Genomic DNA, 26,715 nt, shown 5'->3' on the forward strand with positions numbered 1-26,715 from the left:
AACAGTATACCGCAAACGAGTGCCTATTTTGATAGCGCCTTGCAAACGATTTCTCCCGATCCCTATCTGAGTATGTGAACATTCAATGAATGCCCAATTTTCTACGTGCAGATTGCCTGGAACTCAGCCTGAAGTTGCCCCGTGTGTGTTGTGAGACACTTGTCAAAGAAGTTCATACTTTAAGTTAAATTAATAAACCTAAATGAAGACGAGCAGCAGAGTATACTGTTCGAAACGTCGAGACCAAACCTGCGGCTCACTCAGAGTCAATTCACACTAAACTAAAGAGATTTACTCAAGGTTGTACCCGCAAGTTTACTATTTATTTTATAGTTTCTTGCTAAACCTAAATTGGTTTTTAAAAGCTTATACCTTTGTGCATGTATCTGGTTCTCTACATCTGACGTTCCTTGCATGTACACTCCATGATCTACCAACATCTTCTGATAAAACATAGTCGCAGGAACTTTCGAAGTCAAACCTCCTGTTGTCATAGGTACGGTAGTGACCAGTGTTCCAGATCATGCATGTTGCGAAGGGTAGTCTTATACCTTGGGTCATGAGGACCATGTCCTGCCGGTTTTGGTCTAAGAAAAAGAACAGACAGGGGAAAAAAAACTTTTGAAAACATCATCCCGTATAAATTTTTAGTTTGGATTTAGCCCCTAATGGGGGTATTTTCCCTTCCCCAAATCCTTTTCATGTTTTCCTAGCGAAAGTCACTGCCAAATCTGTGGTAAAAATCAACTTCTTTAAATCAATTGATGGGGCTTCCCCTCTACAAAATATAGATCCCTTTCATCCATGTAAATCGGTAATCGGGGTGACCGAAAAAAAGAAAAGACAACAATTAAATCGAAAAATTACTGCCATTATTTTCCTAACCTCGTGGGACGTAAACATTTAGATATAAATGTAGCCCTATTATAATACAGGTTGAAGTGAAGATGAAAAATTGCCCAAACAAAACAAAAATAATTATAAGCAAACATTCTTACCGATGACATTTCGTTCACACTGGTGTCCTTTGAATCCATATGGACAAGTACACTTATTAGGAGCAATACAACTGCCGCCATTCTTACAGGGAAGACTGCACATTGCTGTTAAAAAAAAATTTTAAAAATAAAAACCAAGCATTATTAAAAAATTACAAAACGTAAGATGGAAAAAATACTTAATTTTCCCCCGTCTATTAATTCTGGTTGTGAAGCCAACGACTCACAGGTTGTGGGTTCGAATCCCACCCGAGTAAAAATAATGTCTGTTATTTTTTTCTTCTTACAGAACTCGGGAAAGACCTATAACTATAACCTATAACTGAGTATAAAAAATACAGTGCTAACACACATCGGTGCACGGATAAAACCCAAATTAATTTTAATAAAGGAAGTTTCAGTTTTAGATGTGGGAGGAAAACCCCAGCAAAAAAAAAACATTCCAGAGCAAACCCAGGAAATCATCCGGTTTAGGGACTGAAACCCAATCATAGTGCACATGTGTGATTTGAACGGGGTTCCAAGACTTGGAAGGCAAGGCAAGATACCACTAGGTCAAAAAGTCAGGGAATGGCTTATAAAAGTGTTTCTTACTTTGATCACAGAGTTTTCCTTCCCATCCTGGGCAGCATTTCCTCCTAGACGTCTCCTGAACCTTTTGCATCTTGAGAGAGGCAGGTCTTCATAAAGACAGACAAAAACTACAATTACAAAACTCAAATCTTAAGTTTCAAGTTCGAAGGAGAGTCCATTTTTTGTTTAATTGAAAACACCCACATATTGTCATCAGAAGACCAACTTCACTGAGTGCAATCTCAACTTTGTGCCCGGGTTTTTATTTAAATTAATTCGAAATCAGTTAAATTCAATTCAATTCAACTGTTTTATTGTCACACATGTATATACATATACAGTGAATTTCACTTCGGCTTGCGAGTCTAAACAATATTAAAAATTACAAAAATACAGAAAACCCTATTGAAGTGTCTCATTTCTGGCAGGAAATTTTTTAATTATTTCGCAGGGTGACAGGGGGGCCTACATACAAATAATGATGAGTTTGATTCAATGGACGGACAAGTTAAGATGGGTTTAATCTTAAGACTAGAGGAAGAGTAACTTTTCAAGCAAAAGTTAAATAAAACCAAAAGATGCATCGTGAGGCAGTACCGATAAATGTCTTTGAACTTACTTGCACACGGACAAAGTGAGATTAATTCAATCTTAAAACTATAGAAAGAGTAACTCTTACAGTAAACAGTAAACACAACCAAAAACATGTAGGCCTATGTACGGCAAGGTATAAGTAATTGCCTTCAAATTTACTTGTAAACGAAACAAGGTAAGATGGATTCAATTTTTTATCCCCCCGCTTTTTTCGGCGCTTGTGCTGTGGATGTTGTATGAAATAAATAAATTAACTGTAAGACTACAGGAAGAGTAACTTTTCAAGTAAAAAGTAAATACAGCCAAAAAAGATGCACCACAAGGTACCAATAATTGTCTTCAAACTTACTTGTAAACGTAACAAGGTGCAGTCGGTTCCCCTCTATCAACTCCTTTCATCTTGTCTTCATCCAGAAGGAAGCCGCTCTCTTTGTACCTCTCGAGTGCCTCACATGGTACAGTGAGGTCCTCTCGAGGTACGAGCACCTCTTCCTCCTTAGTTACGGTGTCGTCACAAAAATGGGTGCTGTTGGCCAAACCATGGTAACAGAAGGGGGTACAAACAATATTAGTGTATTGTTTTATCAAATTAAGGTGTATAATAAAATCCCGAATCACGGTTGTCTTATAAGTTCACCGAAACTTAATGAGAGCCGATGGGAATCTAAATCAAATAAAGTCTTTGCATTAGCATTTTAATGTGACATCACTCTTTGTAATGCAATTAAGATAATACACAATTTAAGATCACTATCAGCTGTTATCTGTAAATAAAAAAAATCAGCCCAGAAGTATTCCAAAAACCAAAATACAAAGTGATTAAAATTGCATATCAGGTAATTTTTAAACAGTATTTTTTTTAACGATACATTGAATAAATTCACAAGAAAAGTCAAATGTACCATCACATTTTGTTGAATCGCATATACCTTTACTATACCTTTAAAGGCAGTGGACACTACCGGTAATTACTCAAAATAATTATTATTAGCATAAAACCTTACTTGGTAACGAGTAATGGGGAGAGGTTGATGGTATAAAACATTGGGAGAAACGGCTCCATTAGTGTCCAGTGTCTTAATAATAATGTTGTTTTATACACAAACATAAATACCACACCCGTCCTACCTCATAACAACACTGTGTCGACTCTTACCCGACCCCCTATGTCTGAGTTGTACATTATTTCAATGACAACAATCTTGAAATTATTTTCTCGATGCAATTTTAAAACAATTATTTCTAAAATAACATTAATGTGAGAATAAATGCTTACATTTGTTGAGCTGCTACGGGATAGATTCCATTAAAAGTCCAAACGAATAAGATGAAGAGAAGAAATTCTAGTCTTTCCATCCCTTCACCTCAAGTCCAAAAACACTAATGAATTAAAATCCACTCATTCCCAAGCAAAAATTGATCCAATACCCATAACCATAATTTATTGCTTTACGTAAGCTTAATAATTTTGTTTTATTCCACATTACTCAATTGCTGATGTTTGCACATTTTTTTGGACATGAAACCTTCAGTAATCAACCGTGACAAAGGGAGTGCAAGTAACAGTTTGCATTTAGTACTTTGATGTTAGTGATTAATCAAAGAATTAAAAGCAACAATTTTAAAAGTAATTGTTGTTCAGGGTCACTCTGAACATGACGAACGGATGCTACATGCTGAGACCATTGTCAAAGAAAAAGAGTAAAAAGGAACTCTTTGTTATAAATTGAAAAGATTCAGACAACAGACTGCATCAAGTATCTGCAATGATTTAATAACGGGTATGGCAACATGTGTATAGTATTGGTGCTGATACTCTCATTCCCAACATAGGTCTTACTGAATTGCTGACTTGCATAACCATTCTGACAACAAATTGTCTTGGCTAGACTATAAAACAGAATGCGAGTCTGTCAAGCATTGCTTTTATCGAGCACTGACCCTTGTGTAATGAGTATACAACTGTATAATTATTGATACTTTATGGAGAATGTTTGATTGTCATACGTCTTACACTAGTTGTCGAGCTAAATGCGCAATCAAAATCTGAATAATAGCGGCAAAGCATTATGGAAACACCACACAAACACCACACAAACTTGTTATAAGTCAATAAAGACCCCCCCCCCCCGGGAGAATCCAGGACGTCAGGTACGGACTGCAAAACCCAATCCACATGGAATCGAACCGGGGTCCACATAGGTGAAAGGCAGTGAAGAAACCACTGAGCCAACGCCATACTGACATAAGGGGACGGAATCATGCCATTAAACACCACAAACTCCACATGTAATATCAGGTTGAAAGACAATGCATTTTTATAAATTATAACACACAGTTTAAGTCCATAAATAATGTGAAAATCTACCGTATAGTCTTACCCCTCAACCAGAAGATGACCCAGACTTCGGCGGCGTCCATGCAATAACTGTACACGTGACCAAGGCAAAATTTCTTAGAACTGCTCAAGCAGAAAATACTGCTTAAAAATCCCTGCTTAGTAGTAAAGAGCAGGGTACCAATCACAAATTGTCCGTGGGGCATGGTATTCTGGCTGGTAACCTTATTCTGGTTAGCAAAATTGTGTTGTGCTTAAGCAGCTCTAAGAAATAAGATGTCGTAATCTTCACCTTCCTCACATAACTCTCGTCAAAGTGGTTACAACTTACGGCCGGTGTCGCATGCAATAATATGTCCTCTATGCAATACTATCCGGAGGACATTGTTGCATATGCAACAACGTCTGCCGGACGGTTTTGCATATGCAATCGTGTCCGCCCGGACGCTGCTGCATAATGCAATTGTGTCCGCCCGGACACATTTGCATATGCAGTTGTGTCCGCCCCGTGCAAAACCGACCTTGCAGTAAATTAACCGCCATTGGTTCAACTTGTTTTTTTGTACAAGATGCACGCTCGCTTACGCGCGCACATGCATGTCCACCGGGCGGTTTTTGCATAGCCCCAGACACGATTGCAAATGCAAAAGTGTCCAGAGCGGACAGTATTGCATGGCGGACACAATTGCATCTGACACCTGTATTTTTTTCCGCAATGATCTGCATAATAAAACTTGTAGAATGCCAGTATACTTGTAATTAGCCGGTTTGCTGGATGGGGAAAGAAGCTTGCAATGTTCTCATAGCTGTGTTTAGGAATGTAGGCGTTATTGTGAGACATTTTTGGGAGAGCTTAATCTTGACCAACATATTGGTCAGAAATGAATGCAACGTCACGAATGAGCGACTTCAAGAAATTGCTAAATAATGGTGTCTAGATCACGGGGAGGGCTTGTTGGGGAGGGGGTGGGGTAAGTGGGAAGTCAAATAGACGATAATGAAAATCATCCCTTGTGGAGAAAGGAAAATAAATACTCTGTTATAATTTGTTCCCATTTCCTACCCTGGCGACGTAGAAATATATATATATTTTTTTCTCCGCAATTTAATTTTACTCTTAAGAAGCATTAGGGAGACCCCAGAAACTTAATAAAAGAAAGTCATGACTTGTATCTCAGAATTATGAATAACATGAGTCATATACTATGAAAGATAATGTCATAATCATGAGATTGACTAAGTTACAATGATGAGATTTAAGTAAAATTTATTAACTTAACTTTTGTTTCTCTCAATGTCCCATTAACGCCTCCATAACCTCAACTAGCTAGTGAAACTCAAAACAATTTACTCCCATCCCGTGGACTAATCTACAACTAACCACAACTACAACAAACAACAAAATGAACACATCTTTCTTTGCAAATAAATTTATTATCATTGAATACATAGACCTAATTTTCTATTTTTAGCAACAGTAGAATCTTAAGTACCAACAACAAACAATTTTTATTAATCACAATTGACTTTTCAAAAAATAGTTAATGGCCTGAATTTGCGACCCTAGCAGAGTCTTTCTTGCTAAATTGACTTTTATTAGATTGTAATACGAATCTGTTGATCAAGTGATTTAACAAATGATGACCAATCACTATGGACTGACCATTATCAAAGAGTGTGATTTTGGTATTAATGAGAAAATAGAAGTATCCGTTGCAAACTGTGGTACAAATGCAAAAAAAAGTAAATGGCAACATGACAGAATAATTTATTGGCTGTAACAAATACTGCTAAATGTTGAAAGTCTCAACTTTGAAAAAAATGTGTCTACATTATTTAAGTTTATTAACAATCATTAATAGTTTATTAACAATCATCAAATACATTAAATAAACTTTTTATTGCACAATATTGGAATGAAAAGCATTTTGAATCAACCCATACAATCAGCCCCACAGACATGTGAGCAAAATTACATTGTTATTAATTTAAAGATTAATTCTAGGTTTCTAAGGTTCTTAAAGTCGGTAGTCAGTCCGTAGTCTTCATTCATTGCCATGGTAACTCTTCTCTCAAGATATTGGAGAACTGGTTGTCTCATCTGTATAAAGAAATATAAAAAAAAGGGGGAAATAAATTTTTCGTACATGACTGCAAATAGCAAAGATATCGTGCAAAAGACATCTCAATAAGACAACAAGGCCCAGTTTAAGGCTCTGCTTCCCTTAACCGAAGAATTAGGAGAATGCTAGCTGTGTAAGGCATTTTTCTATTACACAGCTAGCACAGAAATTCAGGTATGGTGATCGGAAGCTCAGAGTTTCAATCAATCGATCAATCAATCAAAAGAAATTCATAAAGCGCAAACATCCACAAGTTTGGGGGTAGACAGAATCATGAAAACAGGCCCAGGTGCCAGCAGACTTGTGAGCTACTTTTCTATACTCATAGGGTGAAAGGCCTTTCTCTTTACAAATTGAAGTGAAGCTGATTGTCCTCTACGATTATTGCAAATAATTTGTCCATTGTCATCTTTTATCATCATTCATTTTTCCCTGCATATTGGTAATAACGTTAACAGTCTTTAAAGTATCTTAAATGTGTTACAATGATGTTTCAAGCGCTGTTTGTAGAAATAATGCTTTTTTATAAAACAATATTTGATACATTTTGTTTCTTCACCAATATTGGAATAAATGTCTTTAACAAAAATAATTTCCCACCTTGCACTGAGCACAGAGCCGTCTTACATCCACAATGTGAGATCTTAGCAAGAGGGGCAAGAGTCGTAGTTCCATCTGGGCACATCAGCGTTATCATATCAACCGATTCCACCTCACCATGGCAACAGCTACAATCTTGTTGTATATAAGGCTCCAGGAGTAGGACATGTGACCGAGAGCGGCAATGTCCATCACATGATGACACGTTGACGTTGAGTGCTACACAGCCGAGAGTGTTTGTCACACTACGAAGCTCATGAACCAAACTGCATACATCTGGTTCTGTTGCAAGTAAAATTAAGAAAATAGAATTAGCTGTTGCAAACTGCCTACCAACCAAAAAAAGACCTAAAAATAGTTAATGGACTGACGTTTCGACCCAAGCAGAGTCTTACTCAAAGGCTAAATGACAACACACCAAACATGAACAGGTAACTACATGTAAGTGTAACATAAGCAGTGAGGTGGCAATACGAGAGCCAGAAAGCACCAAAAAAGAAATTATGACAGAATCAATGAAGATCCATGTTTTTATTTTATTTTATGTTTTTCTTTCAAACAGGAGTGTTGGCTCTAAAAAGAGCTGGTGTGGTCTCAAGTTTCGAACAGCATAGTCTAATATAATCGTCTTCAGGATTTTAAACTTTGTTCAACTTCCACTGTTTGTTTCAACTTACACTTATTTTCTTTAACAATGTGAACTTGTTTAAGGAGGCTCTCATAAGACATCAGCTGTGAACCTTAGTGTAGTTTGTGAGATTAAAAAAGAACAGGTGTAAAACATAAAACCCACTCACCAGAAACCTTTCTGCAAACTGGACAGCACTGGCCTTCCTCGAACACTGGTGCATAACCCTGAAAACACACACCAAAAAAATGTTAAATGTGAAACATAAAAGTGTTGGAAAATAATCGGTCTAGTTAGTTTTTCTTTCCCCACCAAAATATAATAAGCCTTTTTGAGATGTGGTGGACACCATGTTACAAAACTATTAGGTTGTGGTAAACTTTTGTGTATACACCCACACCAAACAGTACACTCCTATCACAGACTTGAAAGTAGAGGAGATAAGAAATGCTCGTTTAAATTTAACTCTCCTCTACATGCAAGTCCACCTTTAAATTGAATTGTGTTTTTTAGAAAAATTCTTTGTCAGTTTCCAAACTTTCATGACTAAAAGTGATTGTAAAACATTCCCGAAGTTCAACTCACTGCAGGGCAGTTGACAGTCTCACAGTCGTTGTTACAAACTGCCTCTCCATTCACACAAGAGCAAATACTGCATTCATCCTGCGTCCAGACATCGTCATGGTGATGTATCTCACCATTGTTATCCCAACATTCACAGCTACCGGGGAGTACACAGCTACCGGTTCTGTCTCGGTAGTAGCCTGGCTTACAAGTGCAGGCCTCATGTGGGTCTTCATCGCAGGTTGTTGGCTCATTTGTGACTGTGAGGGCGCTGTGGAGGTCACTACAGGTTGAGGAGCAGTTGGTGGCTTGTTGACTCCAGACTTCGTTGTAGTCACAAGCTGTGCAAATAAAGAGAATTCCCAACAGATTGAAGGACTGACTTTTACAAATAATAATAAAAATGTTATAAACAAGTTCTTATAATATAGCGCATTTTACAATATTATGGTATCAATGCACTTTACATTAGTGTCCTGTGATTTGAGCCAATATCATTTCTTTTATCTTTCTCAGCTCCCTGGGGAATAAACAACCATTGCCTGCTGCTGCTGCGCTCCAAAGGCTTTTTCACACACAGTAACAACCGCTACCATCGCAGGTACCCATTTATCCCTCTTGGTGAAGAGAAGCAACTATTGCAAACACTTTGCCCAAGGACACACGTGTCAAGACAGGAATTTGAACCCACACTCCGATGACTTAACCACCAGAATTTGACTTTGATGCTCTAGACTACTAGATTAAACATTACCTTTTTTTAAAAGACTTTTAAAAGAAAAATAACTAATTAACTGAAATAAAAGGATAATTGTTTTACTTACGGCAATCTTCCAAGTCACAGTCTTTATATTCTTCATCGTCTCCTTCACATTGTAATCCACCATAAGCAGCTTCAGGGTTATTAGGGTAGCGATATCTGACCTTTCCACTTTGACCTCTACCACAAGATACTGAACATTCTGACCACTCAGTCCACTCACTCCAGCCACAGTTCACTAAAAGAAATTCAAGTTAAAAATTTACTTTTAGTTTAATGATATACAACATTGAAATTGCAGAAAACATTTTTTAAGTGTTGTTCATAAATCAACTATCCAGCTGAGAAACTGCAATTTTTATCCGTCAAACTCCACATTCCTTGCAGAAAAAATACTGAGCATTTTTGATACGCCTCCAGGGTTGCGATAAAGCACTTTATGTGAACCCAGTATTATTTTTAATATTAGACACATCTTTTTTTTCAGGAAAAAGTGGAAAATGTATAGATGAAAAGTGATGTATTGTTTCTTTTAGTATTTGAATTTTCAAACTGAGGACATGTCTCTGTTAACGTACCTTTACAATCAAGATCAGTGCAGACAAAAGAGCCACTCATACAAGTGCTGCAAGGTGGAAAATAAAAGCAAAGGTTACAACAATTATTTCATTCTGTTGCATCAGTTCTGCGTTCTGCTGGCATCCAGTTGGTAGAGTGGTAGCATTCCTTGCCTTCCACCACTAATAATAATAAGAATTGTAATGCGCACATATCCACCCTGCTGGGTGTTCAAGGCGCAGTAAAACCAAAAACAAAACAAAAATAAAGAAAAACTGACACAACAAAATTAGTCCTTGAAAACCTGTGACATAAGATAAGTTTTGAGGAGAGATTTGAATTTTGTGGTACAAAGTCAAGATCTAAGATTAAGTGGTAAGAGTTCCAGATACGTGGCACAGCTGAAGAAAAAGACCTTTCGCCCCATCAGTTCGAATCCCTGGTCGGGACACTGCAGATTAAATTGAGTTTCCAGTCCCAACCTGATTGTGTGGGTTTACCTGGAATAATTCTCTGGGGATTTAAATATGAAACTTTCTTTATTGTCTTCTGTCCATCGTAATTGGGTTTCTTGGCTAATATAGTGATTTTAACTTCAAGTTCACTTTGAACAAGTTATAACCTACAAGTGAAACTGATTGGGTAAGTTTATTTTTCTAAGAATCCTAGGTTTCACAACCCCCAAAAAATAAAAATAACAACGAATAAAACAAATATATGACAAACTCACCAGTTATTGCACTGGTTATAGAATACCGCACCAGGTTGATATTGTACAAATCCATCCAGTAATTGTTGCATTTCAATATCATCAGGTATCACAATGGACTCTTGATCGAGGCCTAGTATACTTGCATCAAGTAAACAGCGACATTCTGGTTGGTAAACACACTGACCATCTTGTAAAACCTTCAACAGGAAATAAAATATAATTCATTGTGCTAACATTTTGCCTGTAAAAATACCACTGTGTATTGCTATTATTTCTTAGCCAGACTCATGTTGTCTTAGAAACGTCCAATAACTGAAAAGAAAACCCCAAAATATTTTAACCTAGGAAAAGATATGTGTTTATGGCTTGGTGCAAATTAACTTCAAATGTAAAACTTTGCAGAATCACACCAACCTAACTAAAGCAAAGCTTTTGGAGTTGTTTTAGTTAATTTCTTTTTTAAATTAACACCTTTTGCTTGTCAAACGTCCCACCAATGCAGAAATGTTTTTATTTGTTTACTGTTCTTATTTTGTTGTATTTTGGGGTGCCGTTGTCGGAGGGGATGTTATGTTGATTTTTGAGAACGTACCATATTTTCAGGGCAATGACATCCATGAGTGCAATTGATTGCAACACACTCGGCTCCATTGTGTAGATCTGAACAGGTGCTAGGGCACCTGTTCGCGCACTCATCTTCAACTAGACCATCAGCACAAACTGCAAGAAAAGAAGAAGACATCCTGTCAAAACTCTGACAAGATATTGGTTTGGTTTAAAGGGATTGTATTTGCTTGGTAGTTGATACACACTGTTTCAATCTTATATAGTTGTAGACCTACTAGCCTGTGGAAATTTCATTTCAAAAGGTGGTAGTTTTTTTAAATTTTAAATATTGGAAACAATCTGGAGCGATTATGTTCACGCAGGAAGAATAATCTGCAATTGAAATAAACTACAAATAATATAAGAGAAACCTTCCTGTAGTAACGCTTCTCATATTACAATTTTGGAAAAGTGATATACAAATACAAACCCTTTAATGTAGATAAATCAAATTTATTTGTTTATTTATTTATTAAAAAGATTTATATAGCGCATTTCCAAAACAGACCAATGCGCTTTACAATTAAAACTAAAATCAAATACAGTAGAAAGCAAAAAGCAAACACTCAAAAAGCACAAAAAACAGCACATTAAAGAAATATATAAAATATTAGCAAAATATAAAACCTCTAGACAATGAGAAGGAACGTCTTACATACCAGTACAAGGCTCAACACCACACTGTATCGTCTCTACTAAAGCTCCTTCACATTTCTCTCCTCCGTACTGAGCTGGCACGGTGATGTTACGGAATCTCTGTGATGTACCTCCGTCACAAGACGCTGAACAAGAATTCCATTCAGACCACTCATTGAGCTCGCAGTCAACTGAAACAGAATATAATTAATTAAATGTGGGTTTGAAATAATTAAGTGTGGGTTTGAATCCTGGTCGTGACACTTGCGTCCTTGAGCAAGAAACTTTACTGTAGTTGTTTCTCTTGCCAGAGTTGATATTGTGTAGGAAAAGCCTATGGAACACCATGGCAGCTCAGGGCTGTATGCTCCCCAGGGAGCTGACAAAGAGTTATGAAATGTTACTGGCCCAATGACCAGGGCACTAATGTAAAGCCTATTGATATAGTTTTTGTGAAATGCGTTTAAAAAAAATCGTTATTATTAATAAAATTATTAGCAGAATGCCCTCCAAAGAAGCTCAATCAAAAAGTACCCTTAAACTACCAGTGTCGAGCTTTCTCCTAAAGACGAGCAGAGTCTACTGTTTGAAACATCGTGACCACTTACTTTACACTGGCAAAACAACAAACTACATTAGATGTTATTAAAAGATACATTCCATAAATAAATCTATGACTGAGGAAATAAAAGTATACACAAATTAACATAGTTGTATAAAATACCAAGGCAGTGAGTGGCAAGGAGGAACATGTGAGCTTATGTCAATTATCCAATGAAATCATTAGGCCTGTAATACAAGTGTCTGTCATTATCATTGTGAATAAAGACAAGGGACCAGTCTACATAACATACATAAATAAAGGTGGAAAACATGATTTACCTGGACATGGGTCCGTATTACACCCAGCATCCTCAGAGTCAACTCCTTCACACTCTCTACCTCCATACTCGGCTGGAGGACAATCACAGACTCGAACTCGTTCCTGATATCCAGTGTTGCAGTCTTCTGAGCAGTCAGTCCAAGAGGCCCATGAGCACCATCCACCAACAACTGCAAATAATCAGTCCAAACGGTTTCATCTTCACAATCAGTGCACTAAATATAATATCATCAGCTCAAGCAGGACTCTAGAGCCGATTGTGCAGTTTGTGTAGATTTATAACCTTGGTTTAAAAATACTTGGAGCTCCTCTGGTAAATCTAGTTTTCAAAGTATTTGTTTGGCAAAAACAAACAGTTGTGGTCTAAGTTAAAACATTTATTCGTTGACTTTCATTTTTTTTTCTCTTAAAGTTTTAGGTTAATAAATACCCGATTTTGGGTTGAAAAAAGAAAAATTTACTAAATCATAATTTCAACCTGTATTAATAGAAGCCATTCAAACTGAATAGCTTCCGACTGTCACCTTGAAAATAGGGAGACCGCTAACATTAGGAACAGAAAGCTCGGTTGGTGGAGCATCGACATGTTTATCCGAAGGTCACAGGTTCAAATCCCACTCTAGTAATTTTTCTTTGTTATTCATTAAAATTTACACCGTAAGTTTCCCTGGTGTTTTATTACTTGGTAAATAGATAACTGAATAACATTCCAACCAACCTGGGCAAGGATCGACGTTGCACTCTTCCGTCTCCATACTCTCTCCTTCACATCCCGCTCCACCATTGCTAGGAGGTGGCATAGAGCAGGATCTTGATCTGACAGTAACTCCACCATTACACGATGCATTACACATAGACCATGGAGACCATGTTGACCAACCACCATCACAGATGTTAGCAGTACAGTTTACATAGCTTCCAGTGCACGTACTTTTTCAAGACAAAGAAAAGGAAAATGCAAGGTGATCAAACAATTTTGATATGATAGGCTTCTGATTGATGATACCCAAGCCTACATCCATATGGACTGTAAAGGGGTAACCCTGTTTCAGCCCCAGAACTAGCTAGGTGGCAACGGCCTCTGGAAAAAACACCTTCCGGCCTTGTGTATCCGGCGAATTGCATAAAAAAAAGAGAAACAAAAAATATGTTGGGACAGCGCAAACACAGCATTTACTAGTAAAGTGAGTTTGGATTTGCACAAACATTATGAGTACAGTTTACAGAGCTACCATCCCAGGTACTGATTAAAGACAACAAAATAGGGGAAAAGTGAAAATGCTAGAAGATAAAACAGTTTTAATAATGGCAATGGACAGTACAAATACATCTCCAAACACAGCATTTACAAAGTGAGTCTGGATTTGCACATATATTGTTTGTTACTCAGAATATCACAGATGCCAACACAAAAACCTTGGGGCTTAACTTTTATGTGCTGACCGATCACTAGCGACCAGTTTAAGTACCTTCAGAGTAAAAGTTGTCAAACATTAAAAAAAGATCGCACGACCACTCAGTTTTCAGAATAGGAAAGGTGACTCTTTCGGATGCCATTGTGACCTTTTTCTTGAGGGGTTGCCGTTTCCAAACTTAAAATTACTAAATATTTAATGTGTCCATATGATAAATTTATCACTAAATAAATGGTACACGAACGGGTTAAATATGAACAATTTTGCAAGATTTCACTGAAACAACAATGAACTGACTTTTCAAACTCACCAAGTATTGCAAGTATCCTTAGAGACCAACTCTCCTTCTGCATAGGTCTTGTTACCATGGATACACCCAGAGGGACAGTCATCAATATTGCAGGTCTGTTCCTCTTGACTCTCTCCAATGCATTCAAGCCCACCGTTGAATGCTAAAGGATTGTTGGCAGATCTAAGACCAAACAAATAATTCAGACAGTTCTAAGATATCAAATAATAAACCAAAAGGAAAACTGATCACTTGGTGAACTATAAATAACATGGGGTTGAACAAAGACACAATTTACTAGAGCGGAGTTGGAACCAGCGACCTCCAGATTAACCTGCCGGTCACAAAAGACTACCTGTTGCCCAAAATAAGAGGAAAGTGACAAGTAGAAAAATACTTTGTGATTTATTTTTTAACTTTCAATGGAAAAGCTGATAAATAAAAATGAAGAAACCAGTTGATCAGCTAGAAGGTTCCTCTGAGTGTGGACTGGTTTATACTTTATGTGCACAATGGAAGACTTTGAAACGTTGACAGCCTTCTTACAAGGTACATTTTCCTTTGTTTCTAAATTGTTTTGAGCACTGGCAGAACAATAGACTTACCTGCCAGCTAGCTTCCCAAATGTCCCTCATTGGGAAAACAGCACACAATAAATGTTTGTGGTACTAAAAACTTACCTGAATCTCATCTGAGAACCAGAGCCACAGGTCTTAGAGCATGAAGTCCATCTTGACCATAAGGTCCAGCCACAGTCTACAGCACATGGGAGTTCATCACAGGTATAACGGCCATTTAAACAGGTGCTGTGGATTTGAACCAAAAACAATCAATTAGCAAAATTAAATTAAATAACAAAATGCTAAAGCTCATTTTAGTCTCTGAAAAAGAGAACAGTTGGTTGAAGGAGTCTCAGTGAAGGTTAGCAGTAGTAAACAAAAATTCACATCCATGCCGGAAGTAAGACTCACCAGTTTTGACAATCTTCAGTTGTGACTGAACCAGGAGCGTGTCTATTTCCATCAGCATCCCAACAATCACACGTCCTTTGTAAGATGCACTCTCCATCCTGCTCTAACATATCATCAGGACAACGACACCCTGGCTCACATGACTCCTCAATGCACAGTGACCCTACTTGGAGGTCAGCACATGTCGAAGGGCAACGTGTTGCACACACTTCATCATAGATACGACCTCCTTGACAGTTGTTTTCTAAAACAGGAAATTTAAGGATAAGATTTAGAATTGAAATGAAGTTAAAGTTTGTTACTAGTATCCATTTTAGCTTTATATTACTTTAACCTCAGGCAATGGTGGCTGATGGCTCCGGCAATAGCAATTAGCCTTTTTGAGGTATGGTGGACACTACAGGAGTGCACTGTTTGGTTTGGGTGTATACAGACAAATTTACTCAAACCTAACAGTGTCATAGCATTGTGTCCGCTATATATCAAAAAGATCTACGGTCAGGGCCAGATTTCATGGCTCTGCTTACCGTAAGCACAGAATCGGTAAGAGTATTTCATGGGTTAGCGGCAAATTTTGGCTTCTGCGCATGCTTACTCAACGTTACTTGGCATTCTACGCTTACAAGGCTAGCGCAGAAATTCGGCGCTTGCACGTAAGCAGGGAATCGTGATCGTAAGCGCAGAATTTGGCGGTAAGCAGAGCCATGATATTGGGCCCAGGTTGTTGGAAACTGGGTTTTTCAACAAAATATTTCTTTGCAGCTAATGGCAATCACTGAAGCCAAAGTTGCTTGACTTGACATGGTCTTAAATAATATCTTACCACATTTCTGGGAGTTGCAGGCCTTGGTCTCTATTGGCACACCTTCGCACTCTTTACCTCCATTTTTAGGAGGTGGGTCACTGCAGTTACGATACCTGAAGGAAGTTCCACCATTACAGGTGACATCACAATCTGCCCAGGCCCCCCATGGGCTCCAATTACCATCAGCTAGGGGTCAGAGGTCATAAACAAGTTATAAAATAACGAAGCAGTTGTGCGCCAGTTGTCTGGCAATAACAATGAGAAGAAATATTACTTTTAAACTGCGTGCAACTGTAACTTCACCAAACAAGAGGAAATTATGAAATTTAAATGATTTTGCGCAGTATTTTTTTAATTTTGAATGGTAACATTGAGATTAAACAAAGAGGAAATCAGCTGATCTTAGGAAAAGTTGCATTCCTGTATAAAGTGCATATCACCATAAGGTCCCTTTAAAGAGAGAAAAATGTTTGTAGAAAAAGGCAGAAATCATGAAATTAACTGTGATAACATTGATTGAATAAGAGATCATTTGTAAGAGATCATAAAGACCCTTTAAAAATAAAGAAGCAATCAAACGCTATTGCTCTAAATAAGATTAAATTTGATGAAATGTCTGTAAACAAGCGAAAAAAATTGAGTTTGCAACTCTCAAAAAAAACAAAAGAAAACCTACACCATATTATTATTATTTTAAAATATGTATCAGATTAAGGTACCTCAAATATGTTTTTTGTTGCTAATAACATACTGTCTTGGGTTAATCAAAGAAACAAACAAAAACGCCCCCTCCCCCTCTCCCTCGACCCCCAACATGTCACTTGGTTAGTAATAAATTCCTGATCAAAAGAGCCGAAAAAGAAATGAACAAACCAAAATTCTTCCTTTAAGAGTTCAAAATGGCCTGTCAGATGAATATTTCTAAACATTTTGATAATGAAACTTTATATATAAAACTGTTCATACTCCCAAAGAAGATCAAAGCATACTGATCCAAACATTAAGTTGTCAACCACCGGTTCTTTTCAATACCAACACTATTCAAAAAAGACTTCCCAGTGAAGTGCTCATTTTAGGCGACGCATCACTTACACGTAAACCTATTGACAAACCAAAATGGTGAGCGTGGCACAGTTGCGTGTGTGACATGCGTGCGAGGGGTCAATACTTTTATAAAATGCAAATCCTACAGACATAAATTTAAGATAACTTACTTGTACAAGGTTCTGTATTACAGAACTCTTCCTCGTTGGACTCTGCACTATTACAATCCATACCACCATTCACTGATTGGATAAAACTACGATCACGTAACCTTTGACCTATACCACATGACACTGAGCAAGGGGTCCATTCTGTCCAGGGGTTCCATGAGCAGTCTACAGGCACTTTGAAAAAAAAAAAAAAAAAAAAAATGTTTATTTTTTTCAAAAGATTTGGAAAAACATTTACAAGACATTTGATAAATCTTGAAGATTAAAATAAAGAAACAAAATAGCCCCTAGATTCCAAGCAGCTTTTGGGAACAGTAGTCTTAACACTAGTGAAGTAGATCAAAGGGCAGAATTTAGTTATATCTAAAGAAAATAACAATTAATTGTCTTCATCATGCAGACACATCAAGTCTGAATTCAGACAAAAACTCTGCTAGTTTCTCATCACTAAAGAACCCACAACCAAAATCTTTATAGTTGCTTACAAGGTGTGGTGAAGGACAGAGTGGTGAGAGCTGGTGTGGTGAGAGCTGGTGTGGTGAGAGCTGGTGTGGTGAGAGCTGGTGTAGTGAGAGCGGGTGTGGTGACAGCTGGTGTAGATGCTTCTGTAGGAGTGGCACTTGTCACAATCTGCTCTGTGGTTGTCTCAGCTTGGATGGTTGTTGTTGCATTTCCTTTAAAAAACAATCAGCATTTGTAAGGTGCACTTTCCTGTTAAAATTAAATTAAAAGGCTTCGGTCTAATAGAACTTGAGTAAAATAAAATTCAAATTGCTGGAAAAGCATGCATGAACAAAGTGTGTTTTAAAATTCTGCTGGAAAAGAGTGATGTTGTGCATTTTGTTTGAGGTTTTAAGAAGTAAATTCCAGAGTCTTGGTAATATGTTAGAAAAGGTAAAATGAAACAGTAAGCAAAAAATCAACGCTTACGGAAGCAGGGAATTCTGCGCCTATTTCAACCATATTTTACGAGTAAGTAGGGATATTTGCTTGTGCCGTATGAAACTAGACATACACAGCTTTAATGCAGAAAGTCGGCCCTTGTGTAAGCAAAGAATAGCACAAGATTGAGCAGTAAGCAGAACTGGGTAATTAGTGTCCATTATAAAAAAAGTCTAACTAAAGTCCTATATGATTTCAAATTACAAGACGGGCTCTGACCACTTTATATAAATATCATGTACGAAACTATATCGCCCAATAAACTCATAAAGCAATAGCAATCTCACCACAGTAAACTTCCTGATCACCACTCATCATCTCCTGACAACACAACGGAAACACAGGAACCATCCTGGCAGGTGAACTGACCAGTGTAACAGGTGGCTACATACTCAAAAGGAGTGGTAGTCTCTAATGGTGAGTATGGTGTGGTGGTCATTCCTGGGACATATGGTGTAGTGGTCACTCCTGGTACATATGGTGTGGTGGTAACTCCTGGTACATATGGTGTGGTGGTCACTCCTGGTACATATGGTGTGGTGGTCACTCCTGGTACATATGGTGTGGTGGTCACTCCTGGGACATATGGTGTAGTGGTCACTCCTGGTACATATGGTGTGGTTGTCACTCCAGGAACATATGGTGTGGTGGTCACTCCTGGTACATATGGTGTGGTGGTCACTCCTGGTACAATGGGTGTAATTTCTGGTACATATGGTGTGGTGGTCACTCCTTGTACATATGGTGTGGTGGTCTTTCCTGGTACATATGGTGTGGTGGTCTTTCCGGGTACATATGGTGTGGTGGTCTTTCCTGGTACATATGGTGTGGTAACTTCTGGTATATATGTAGTTGTTCTGTAGAACACTCCAGTTGGAAGCACTGTGTATTCAGTATTACTTTTTACTGCAGAAGTTGTACTCATTTTTGTGGTCATTTCAGGAACATATGGTGTGGTTGTCACTCCTGGTACATATGGTGTGGTTGTCACTCCTGGTACATATGGTGTGGTGGTCACTCCTGGTACATATGGTGTGGTGGTCACTCCTGGTACATATGGTGTGGTGGTCACTCCTGGTACATATGGTGTGGTTGTCACTCCTGGTACATATGGTGTGGTGGTCACTCCTGGTACATATGGTGTGGTGGTCACTCTTGGCACATATGGTGTGGTTACTCCTGGTACATATGGTGTGGTGGTCTCACCTGGTACATATGGTGTGGTGGTCACTCCTGGTACATATGGTGTGGTAGTCACTCCTGGTACATATTGTGTGGTGGTCACTCCTGGTACATATGGTGTGGTGGTCACTCCTGGTACATATGGTGTGGTGGTCACCCCTGGTACATATGGTGTGGTAGTCACTCCTGGTACATATTGTGTGGTGGTCACTCCTGGTACATATGGTGTGGTGGTCACTCCTGGTACATATGGTGTGGTGGTCACCCCTGGTACATATGGTGTGGTGGTCACTCCTGGTACATATGGTGTGGTTGTCACTCCTGGTACATATGGTGTGGTGGTCACTCCTGCTACATGTTGTGTGGTGCTCACTCCTGGTACATATGGTGTGGTGGTCACTCCTGGTACATATGGTGTGGTGGTCACATCTGGTACATATGGTGTGGTGGTCACTCCTGGTACATATGGTGTGGTTGTCACTCCTGGTACATATGGTGTGGTTGTCACTCCTGGTACATATGGTGTGGTTGTCACTCCTGGTACATATGGTGTGGTGGTCACTCCTGGTACATATGGTGTGGTGGTCTCACCTGGTACATATGGTGTGGTGGTCACTCCTGGTAAATATGGTGTGGTGGTTACTCCTGGTACATATGGTGTGGTGGTCTCACCTGGTACATATGGTGTGGTTGTCCCTCCTGGTACATATGGTGTGGTGGTCACTCCTGGTACATATGGTGTGGTTGTCACTCCTGGTACATATGGTGTGGTTGTCACTCCAGGAACATATGGTGTGGTGGTCACTCCTGGTACATATGGTGTGGTGGTCACTCCTGGTACATATGATGTGGTGGTCACTCCTGGTACATATGGTGTGGTAATTTCTGGTAAATATGGTGTGGTGGTCCCCCCTTGTACATATGGTGTGGTGGTCTTTCCTGGTACATATGGTGTGGTGGTCTTTCCGGGTACATATGGTGTGGTGGTCTTTCCTGGTACATATGGTGTGGTAACTTCTGGTATATATGTAGTTGTTCTGTAGAACACTCCAGTTGGAAGCACTGTGTATTCAGTATTACTTTTTACTGCAGAAGTTGTACTCATTTTTGTGGTCATTTCAGGAACATATGGTGTGGTTGTCACTCCTGGTACATATGGTGTGGTTGTCACTCCTGGTACATATGGTGTGGTGGTCACTCCTGGTACATATGGTGTGGTGGTCACTCCTGGTACATATGGTGTGGTGGTCACTCCTGGTACATATGGTGTGGTGGTCACTCCTGGTACATATGGTGTGGTGGTCTCACCTGGTACATATGGTGTGGTGGTCACTCCTGGTAAATATGGTGTGGTGGTCACTTCAGGTACATATGGTGTGGTGGTCTCACCTGGTACATATGGTGTGGTTGTCACTCCTGGTACATATGGTGTGGTGGTCACTCCTGGTACATATGGTGTGGTGGTCACTCCTGGTACATATGGTGTGGTGGTCACTCCTGGTACATATGGTGTGGTGGTCTCACCTGGTACATATGGTGTGGTGGTCACTCCTGGTAAATATGGTGTGGTGGTCACTTCAAGTACATATGGTGTGGTGGTCTCACCTGGTACATATGGTGTGGTTGTCACTCCTGGTACATATGGTGTGGTGGTCACTCCTGGTACATATGGTGTGGTGGTCACTCTTGGCACATATGGTGTGGTTACTCCTGGTACATATGGTGTGGTGGTCTCACCTGGTACATATGGTGTGGTGGTCACTCCTGGTAAATATGGTGTGGTGGTTACTCCTGGTACATATGGTGTGGTGGTCTCACCTGGTACATATGGTGTGGTTGTCCCTCCTGGTACATATGGTGTGGTGGTCACTCCTGGTACATATGGTGTGGTCGTCACTCCTGGTACATATGGTGTGGTGGTCACTCCTGGTACATATGGTGTGGTGGTCTCACCTGGTACATATGGTGTGGTGGTCACTCCTGGTACATATGGTGTGGTGGTCACTCCTGGTACATATGGTGTGGTTGTCACTCCTGGTACATATGGTGTGGTGGTCACTCCTGGTACATATGGTGTGGTGGTCTCACCTGGTACATATGGTGTGGTGGTCGCTCCTGGTACATATGGTGTGGTGGTCTCACCTGGTACATATGGAGTGGTGGTCACTCCTGGTACATATGGTGTGGTGGTCACTCCTGGTACATATGGTGTGGTTGTCACTCCTGGTACATATGGTGTGGTGGTCACTCCTGGTACATATGGTGTGGTGGTCACTCCTGGCACATATGGTGTGGTTACTCCTGGTACATATGGTGTGGTGGTCTCACCTGGTATATATGGTGTGGTGGTCACTCTTGGCACATATGGTGTGGTCGTCACTCCTGGTACATATGGTGTGGTGGTCTCATCTGGTACATATGGTGTGGTGGTCACTCCTGGCACATATGGTGTGGTGGTCACTCCTGGTACATATGGTGTGGTGGTCACTCTTGGCACATATGGTGTGGTCGTCACTCCTGGTACATATGGTGTGGTGGTCACTCTTGGCACATATGGTGTGGTCGTCACTCCTGGTACATATGGTGTGGTGGTCACTCCTGGTACATATGGTGTGGTGGTCTCACCTGGTACATATGGTGTGGTGGTCGCTCCTGGTACATATGGTGTGGTGGTCTCACCTGGTACATATGGAGTGGTGGTCACTCCTGGTACATATGGTGTGGTGGTCACTCCTGGTACATATGGTGTGGTTGTCACTCCTGGTACATATGGTGTGGTGGTCACTCCTGGTACATATGGTGTGGTGGTCACTCCTGGCACATATGGTGTGGTTACTCCTGGTACATATGGTGTGGTGGTCTCACCTGGTATATATGGTGTGGTGGTCACTCTTGGCACATATGGTGTGGTCGTCACTCCTGGTACATATGGTGTGGTGGTCTCATCTGGTACATATGGTGTGGTGGTCACTCCTGGCACATATGGTGTGGTGGTCACTCCTGGTACATATGGTGTGGTGGTCACTCTTGGCACATATGGTGTGGTCGTCACTCCTGGTACATATGGTGTGGTGGTCACTCCTGGTACATATGGTGTGGTGGTCTCACCTGGTACATATGGTGTGGTGGTCGCTCCTGGTACATATGGTGTGGTGGTCTCACCTGGTACATATGGAGTGGTGGTCACTCCTGGTACATATGGTGTGGTGGTCTCACCTGGTACATATGGTGTGGTGGTCACTCCTGGCACATATGGTGTGGTGGTCACTCCTGGTACATATGGTGTGGTGGTCACTCTTGGCACATATGGTGTGGTCGTCACTCCTGGTACATATGGTGTGGTGGTCACTCCTGGTACATATGGTGTGGTGGTCACTCCTGGTACATATGGTGTGGTCGTCTCACCTGGTACATATGGTGTGGTCGTCTCACCTGGTACATATGGTGTGGTGGTCACTCCTGGTACATATGGTGTGGTGGTCACTCTTGGCACATATGGTGTGGTCGTCACTCCTGGTACATATGGTGTGGTGGTCTCACCTGGTACATATGGTGTGGTGGTCGCTCCTGGTACATATGGTGTGGTGGTCTCACCTGGTACATATGGAGTGGTGGTCACTCCTGGTACATATGGTGTGGTGGTCACTCCTGGTACATATTGTGTGGTTGTCACTCCTGGTACATATGGTGTGGTGGTCACTCCTGGTACATATGGTGTGGTGGTCACTCCTGGCACATATGGTGTGGTTACTCCTGGTACATATGGTGTGGTGGTCTCACCTGGTATATATGGTGTGGTGGTCACTCCTGGTAAATATGGTGTGGTGGTCACTCCTGGTACATATGGTGTGGTGGTCTCACCTGGTACATATGGTGTGGTGGTCGCTCCTGGTACATATGGTGTGGTGGTCTCACCTGGTACATATGGAGTGGTGGTCACTCCTGGTACATATGGTGTGGTGGTCACTCCTGGTACATATGGTGTGGTGGTCACTCCTGGTGCATATGGTGTAGTGGTCTCACCGGGTACATATGGTGTGGTGGTCACTACTGGTACATATGGTGTGGTGGTCACTCCTGGTACATATGGTGTGGTGGTCACTCCTGGTACATATGGTGTGGTGGTCTCACCTGGTACATATGGTTTGGTGGTCTCACCTGGTACATATGGTGTGGTGGTCACTCTTGGTACATATGGTGTGGTGGTCACTCCTGGTACATATGGTGTTGTGGTCACTCCTGGTACATATGGTGTGGTGGTCACACCTGGTACATATGGTGTGGTGGTCACTACTGGTACATATGGTGTGGTGGTGATTCTTTGAGTTGTGCTTGGTGGTATAGTTGTACCTGAAAAGAAACACTTTTCATTATAAGGGTCTGTCAAATATCAATTCACCATCTTAATCAAGTGTATTAGGAAAAAGCAAGAAACTTGCAACGTTCACACATTAAGATTCAATTCTAGAAACAACGGAAAGATACCCAATAATAGAAGGGTAAATGTGGCTGTGGAACAGTCTGAAGGATAATGGTATTGGTGAAAAACACAAGTATCAACATCAAGACTCCAACCCACACTCTGCTTTTCAGAAACACCACAACATTTTTCAAATGCGCTCGACTACTTGGCCAAAACATTCCACAGTAACTGTGAAATACCTAATGTTCCTCTAAGACCTGTCAGGGACTTGTTTCATCATAGTGCAATGCTTTTCTGATCTGTGTAGAGTCAGTGCCGTCTTTGGTTTAAGTCTTGGCCATCTGACGTTTTAATTATGGGTTTTGTTATGTAAAAGCCTTTTGCTGTTAACTGCTTTTAATCGTATTAGCTACCATATAAAGACCATAATTCAGTATTATACTGTGAGTGACTATTTACTCAGTAATGATGAAATAAGAGCTGAACAAATTCAGAAGTTTTACAAATTGATAGACCCTTGAATTATGAGAAACGCTACAGGGACACTGAGCTCACGCGCATGTATTTATGCACAGCTATTATCCATTCATTTGCCTCCTTTGACACCAGAGAGGGCCTTTTTTAAGCGTGTGAGGTCACATGCAAGCGGTCTATTGCTGACTAATTTTAAATAGGTCAAGGAGCAGAGGCTCATAGCCACTAATCAAAGAAACAATTACAGTAGTTCTTACCACAGCCATTTTCATCTGAGTAATCCTCGCAGTCATTGTTACCATCACACAGCTTCCCTGTATCAATGCATAAGCCACTACCACACTGGTACTGACCAGCGCTACACATAGAGGGCGATGTTGTCCGAGTAACTGCTGTGCTGGTTGGAACTTCTGGTGTTGTATACTCTGTTAAATTAAAAAGGCAAAAAGCAAATTGAATATTTTGCAGGTGATATAATTGAAAACAGGGCCTCAGTGCAATATTTGTTTAGTTTTTAAGGCTCTGTGACATGTGCTTCCATTGGTTTAATAATAATAATATAATAATAATAATAATAATAATAATAATAATAATAATAATAATAATAATAATAATAATAATAATAATAATAATAATAATAATAATAATAATAATAATAATAATAATAATAATAATAATAATAATAATAATAATAATAATAATAAAAGTGGCTTTTTAAAAAGCGCTCATATCTGTCACTCAGTGATGCTCAAAATGCTTCAACATTACGTTTTTTTCCTCCTAGGTAATAGGCTACATTTTTGAAGTATGACACTAATTCTTTTACAAAGCACAATTTAAAGGTTTACAAGGTGCTGTGGTGCAATATGCAGCCAATCATATTTATTTGAAGAAAACTCTGCTTTCTTTTTAAAAGAAACCAAAACAGCAAATATTAAATGCATTTGAAGCTTGTAAAATCATTACAAACACTTTTGAGCTGGATCATTATACCTAGATCAAAACAATTTTAGGACTTTCTCACTTACGAAGATACAAGTCACATCCTAGTATGGCGCAGCGCAGGCGAACACCCTTGTGGTAATCCATGACTGTTATTTTGATGAAGCGAGCAATGATAGGTTCAGGCAACGGGTCTGAGATAATTGTGTGGTCGTCGTCATTCCCTTCAAATACCTTTAATAAGAATAATAATAAAAACATTACCAAGGTTTTCATAGCCTCGGTTAGTTAACAGAAAATTAACACATTGCAAATATAATAACACAAGCACTCATCTTTCCATTAAGATTGTAACAAGAATGCAAGGAAGTATGAGAGGCCTTTACTTCTATGGTTTGTTTTTACCCTTACACTTGTATTCAGCACTGAATACTCAGTACTTTCCAAAGTTCTGTGAAAAAGGTCCACAGGCAAATTACTCAGGTGGGATTGAAACCCACAAACTTTGCAATGGTTGAGAAGATATTTTACCAAATAGACCATTGATATTGCCCTGTAGTTAGAGGCAGTTTGAATCCTTTATTTCAGCAGCAGGTACCCCAAAGATTTAATAGATTGTAGTTTTGCATCGGGTGAAGAAATTAACTTGTTTTTACTCTCACACATAGGATTCAAACAAATTTACTTTTTATCCCTGATTCATAAACAGCATCTTTTAACACTTTTCTTAAGACTTACGGCATCATCCATATCTGATGTCAACACAGGAGTGTACCCCTCACCATCTACACTGTAGAACACACTGAAGAGAGTAACATACTCATTTGTGCCACTGCCTCCTCCTTGAACGGATAAACCATTTACAATCTTCTCAGCTCCCAGGTCAATAATGACCGTCGGACCCTGGTCACCCTCGGCAGGGGCCCAGGCAATGAAGGTGCTTCGCTTTAACTGGTTCAAGCGGGCATTGGCTGGGGTATTGCCTGGTTCAGTTGACGAGGCGTTTATAGACTCCGGTTCAAGTAGCAACTCATTCAAAATGGTGTAGGAGAAGGGACAGGACTCTAAAAAGAGTATCAACAATAAAATATTATCAACCCAAAATGTATTTTTATTATTATTAATGGTTTATTTTATAATTTGAATAACAATTTTTTTTTAAAGGTTGACTCCATTCAAATTTACAAATTTCTTAAGAAAATAAAAAATAACAGTAACCAATTTCTTTGTCACATCCCGCTTATCACAGCAATTCACTTGTTTTTTAATAAGAAAGGCTAGTTTTCGTCCAGACATAACTAAAACTCTTGCTCTCTCGGCAACAATACTAAAATACCACCTCAGAGATCAAGATCATTCAGGTCATTGAATTCAGATTTCAGATAATTGATTTCAGTAATTTGGAATATTTCTCATCAAGAAAAACAAAGGACTAACCTGGGGGAACTGTCTTGTAATGTGTGCAAGTAGTAGTAAGTCTTTGCG

The 26,715-nt window shown here is 39.6% G+C and overlaps 2 protein-coding genes across 2 annotated transcripts; both read right to left on the reverse strand.

The window, feature by feature from the left end:
• Positions 1-978: 978 nt before the first annotated feature.
• Positions 979-3,298, reverse strand: LOC117300194 (protein shifted-like). Its single transcript, XM_033783919.1, has 4 exons — positions 3,294-3,298; positions 2,515-2,691; positions 1,593-1,678; positions 979-1,103 (listed from the first exon to the last, which is right to left on the reverse strand). The coding sequence occupies exons 1-4, from the start codon at positions 3,296-3,298 to the stop codon at positions 979-981; spliced, it is 393 nt and encodes a 130-aa protein (XP_033639810.1).
• A 2,649-nt stretch (positions 3,299-5,947) lies between these two features.
• LOC117300195 (SCO-spondin-like) lies at positions 5,948-25,980 on the reverse strand. Its single transcript, XM_033783920.1, has 20 exons — positions 25,969-25,980; positions 25,317-25,464; positions 24,546-24,713; positions 17,753-17,941; positions 17,268-17,441; positions 16,072-16,239; positions 15,249-15,492; positions 14,958-15,083; positions 14,299-14,460; positions 13,292-13,503; positions 12,573-12,743; positions 11,714-11,881; positions 11,041-11,168; positions 10,467-10,645; positions 9,757-9,803; positions 9,243-9,416; positions 8,440-8,759; positions 8,024-8,081; positions 7,227-7,508; positions 5,948-6,604 (listed from the first exon to the last, which is right to left on the reverse strand). The coding sequence occupies exons 1-20, from the start codon at positions 25,978-25,980 to the stop codon at positions 6,576-6,578; spliced, it is 3,159 nt and encodes a 1,052-aa protein (XP_033639811.1). The 3' UTR covers positions 5,948-6,575.
• Positions 25,981-26,715: the final 735 nt, after the last annotated feature.

This window comes from Asterias rubens, chromosome 15 (assembly GCF_902459465.1).
Source record: "Asterias rubens chromosome 15, eAstRub1.3, whole genome shotgun sequence".
NCBI classification, from domain to species: Eukaryota; Metazoa; Echinodermata; class Asteroidea; order Forcipulatida; family Asteriidae; genus Asterias; species Asterias rubens.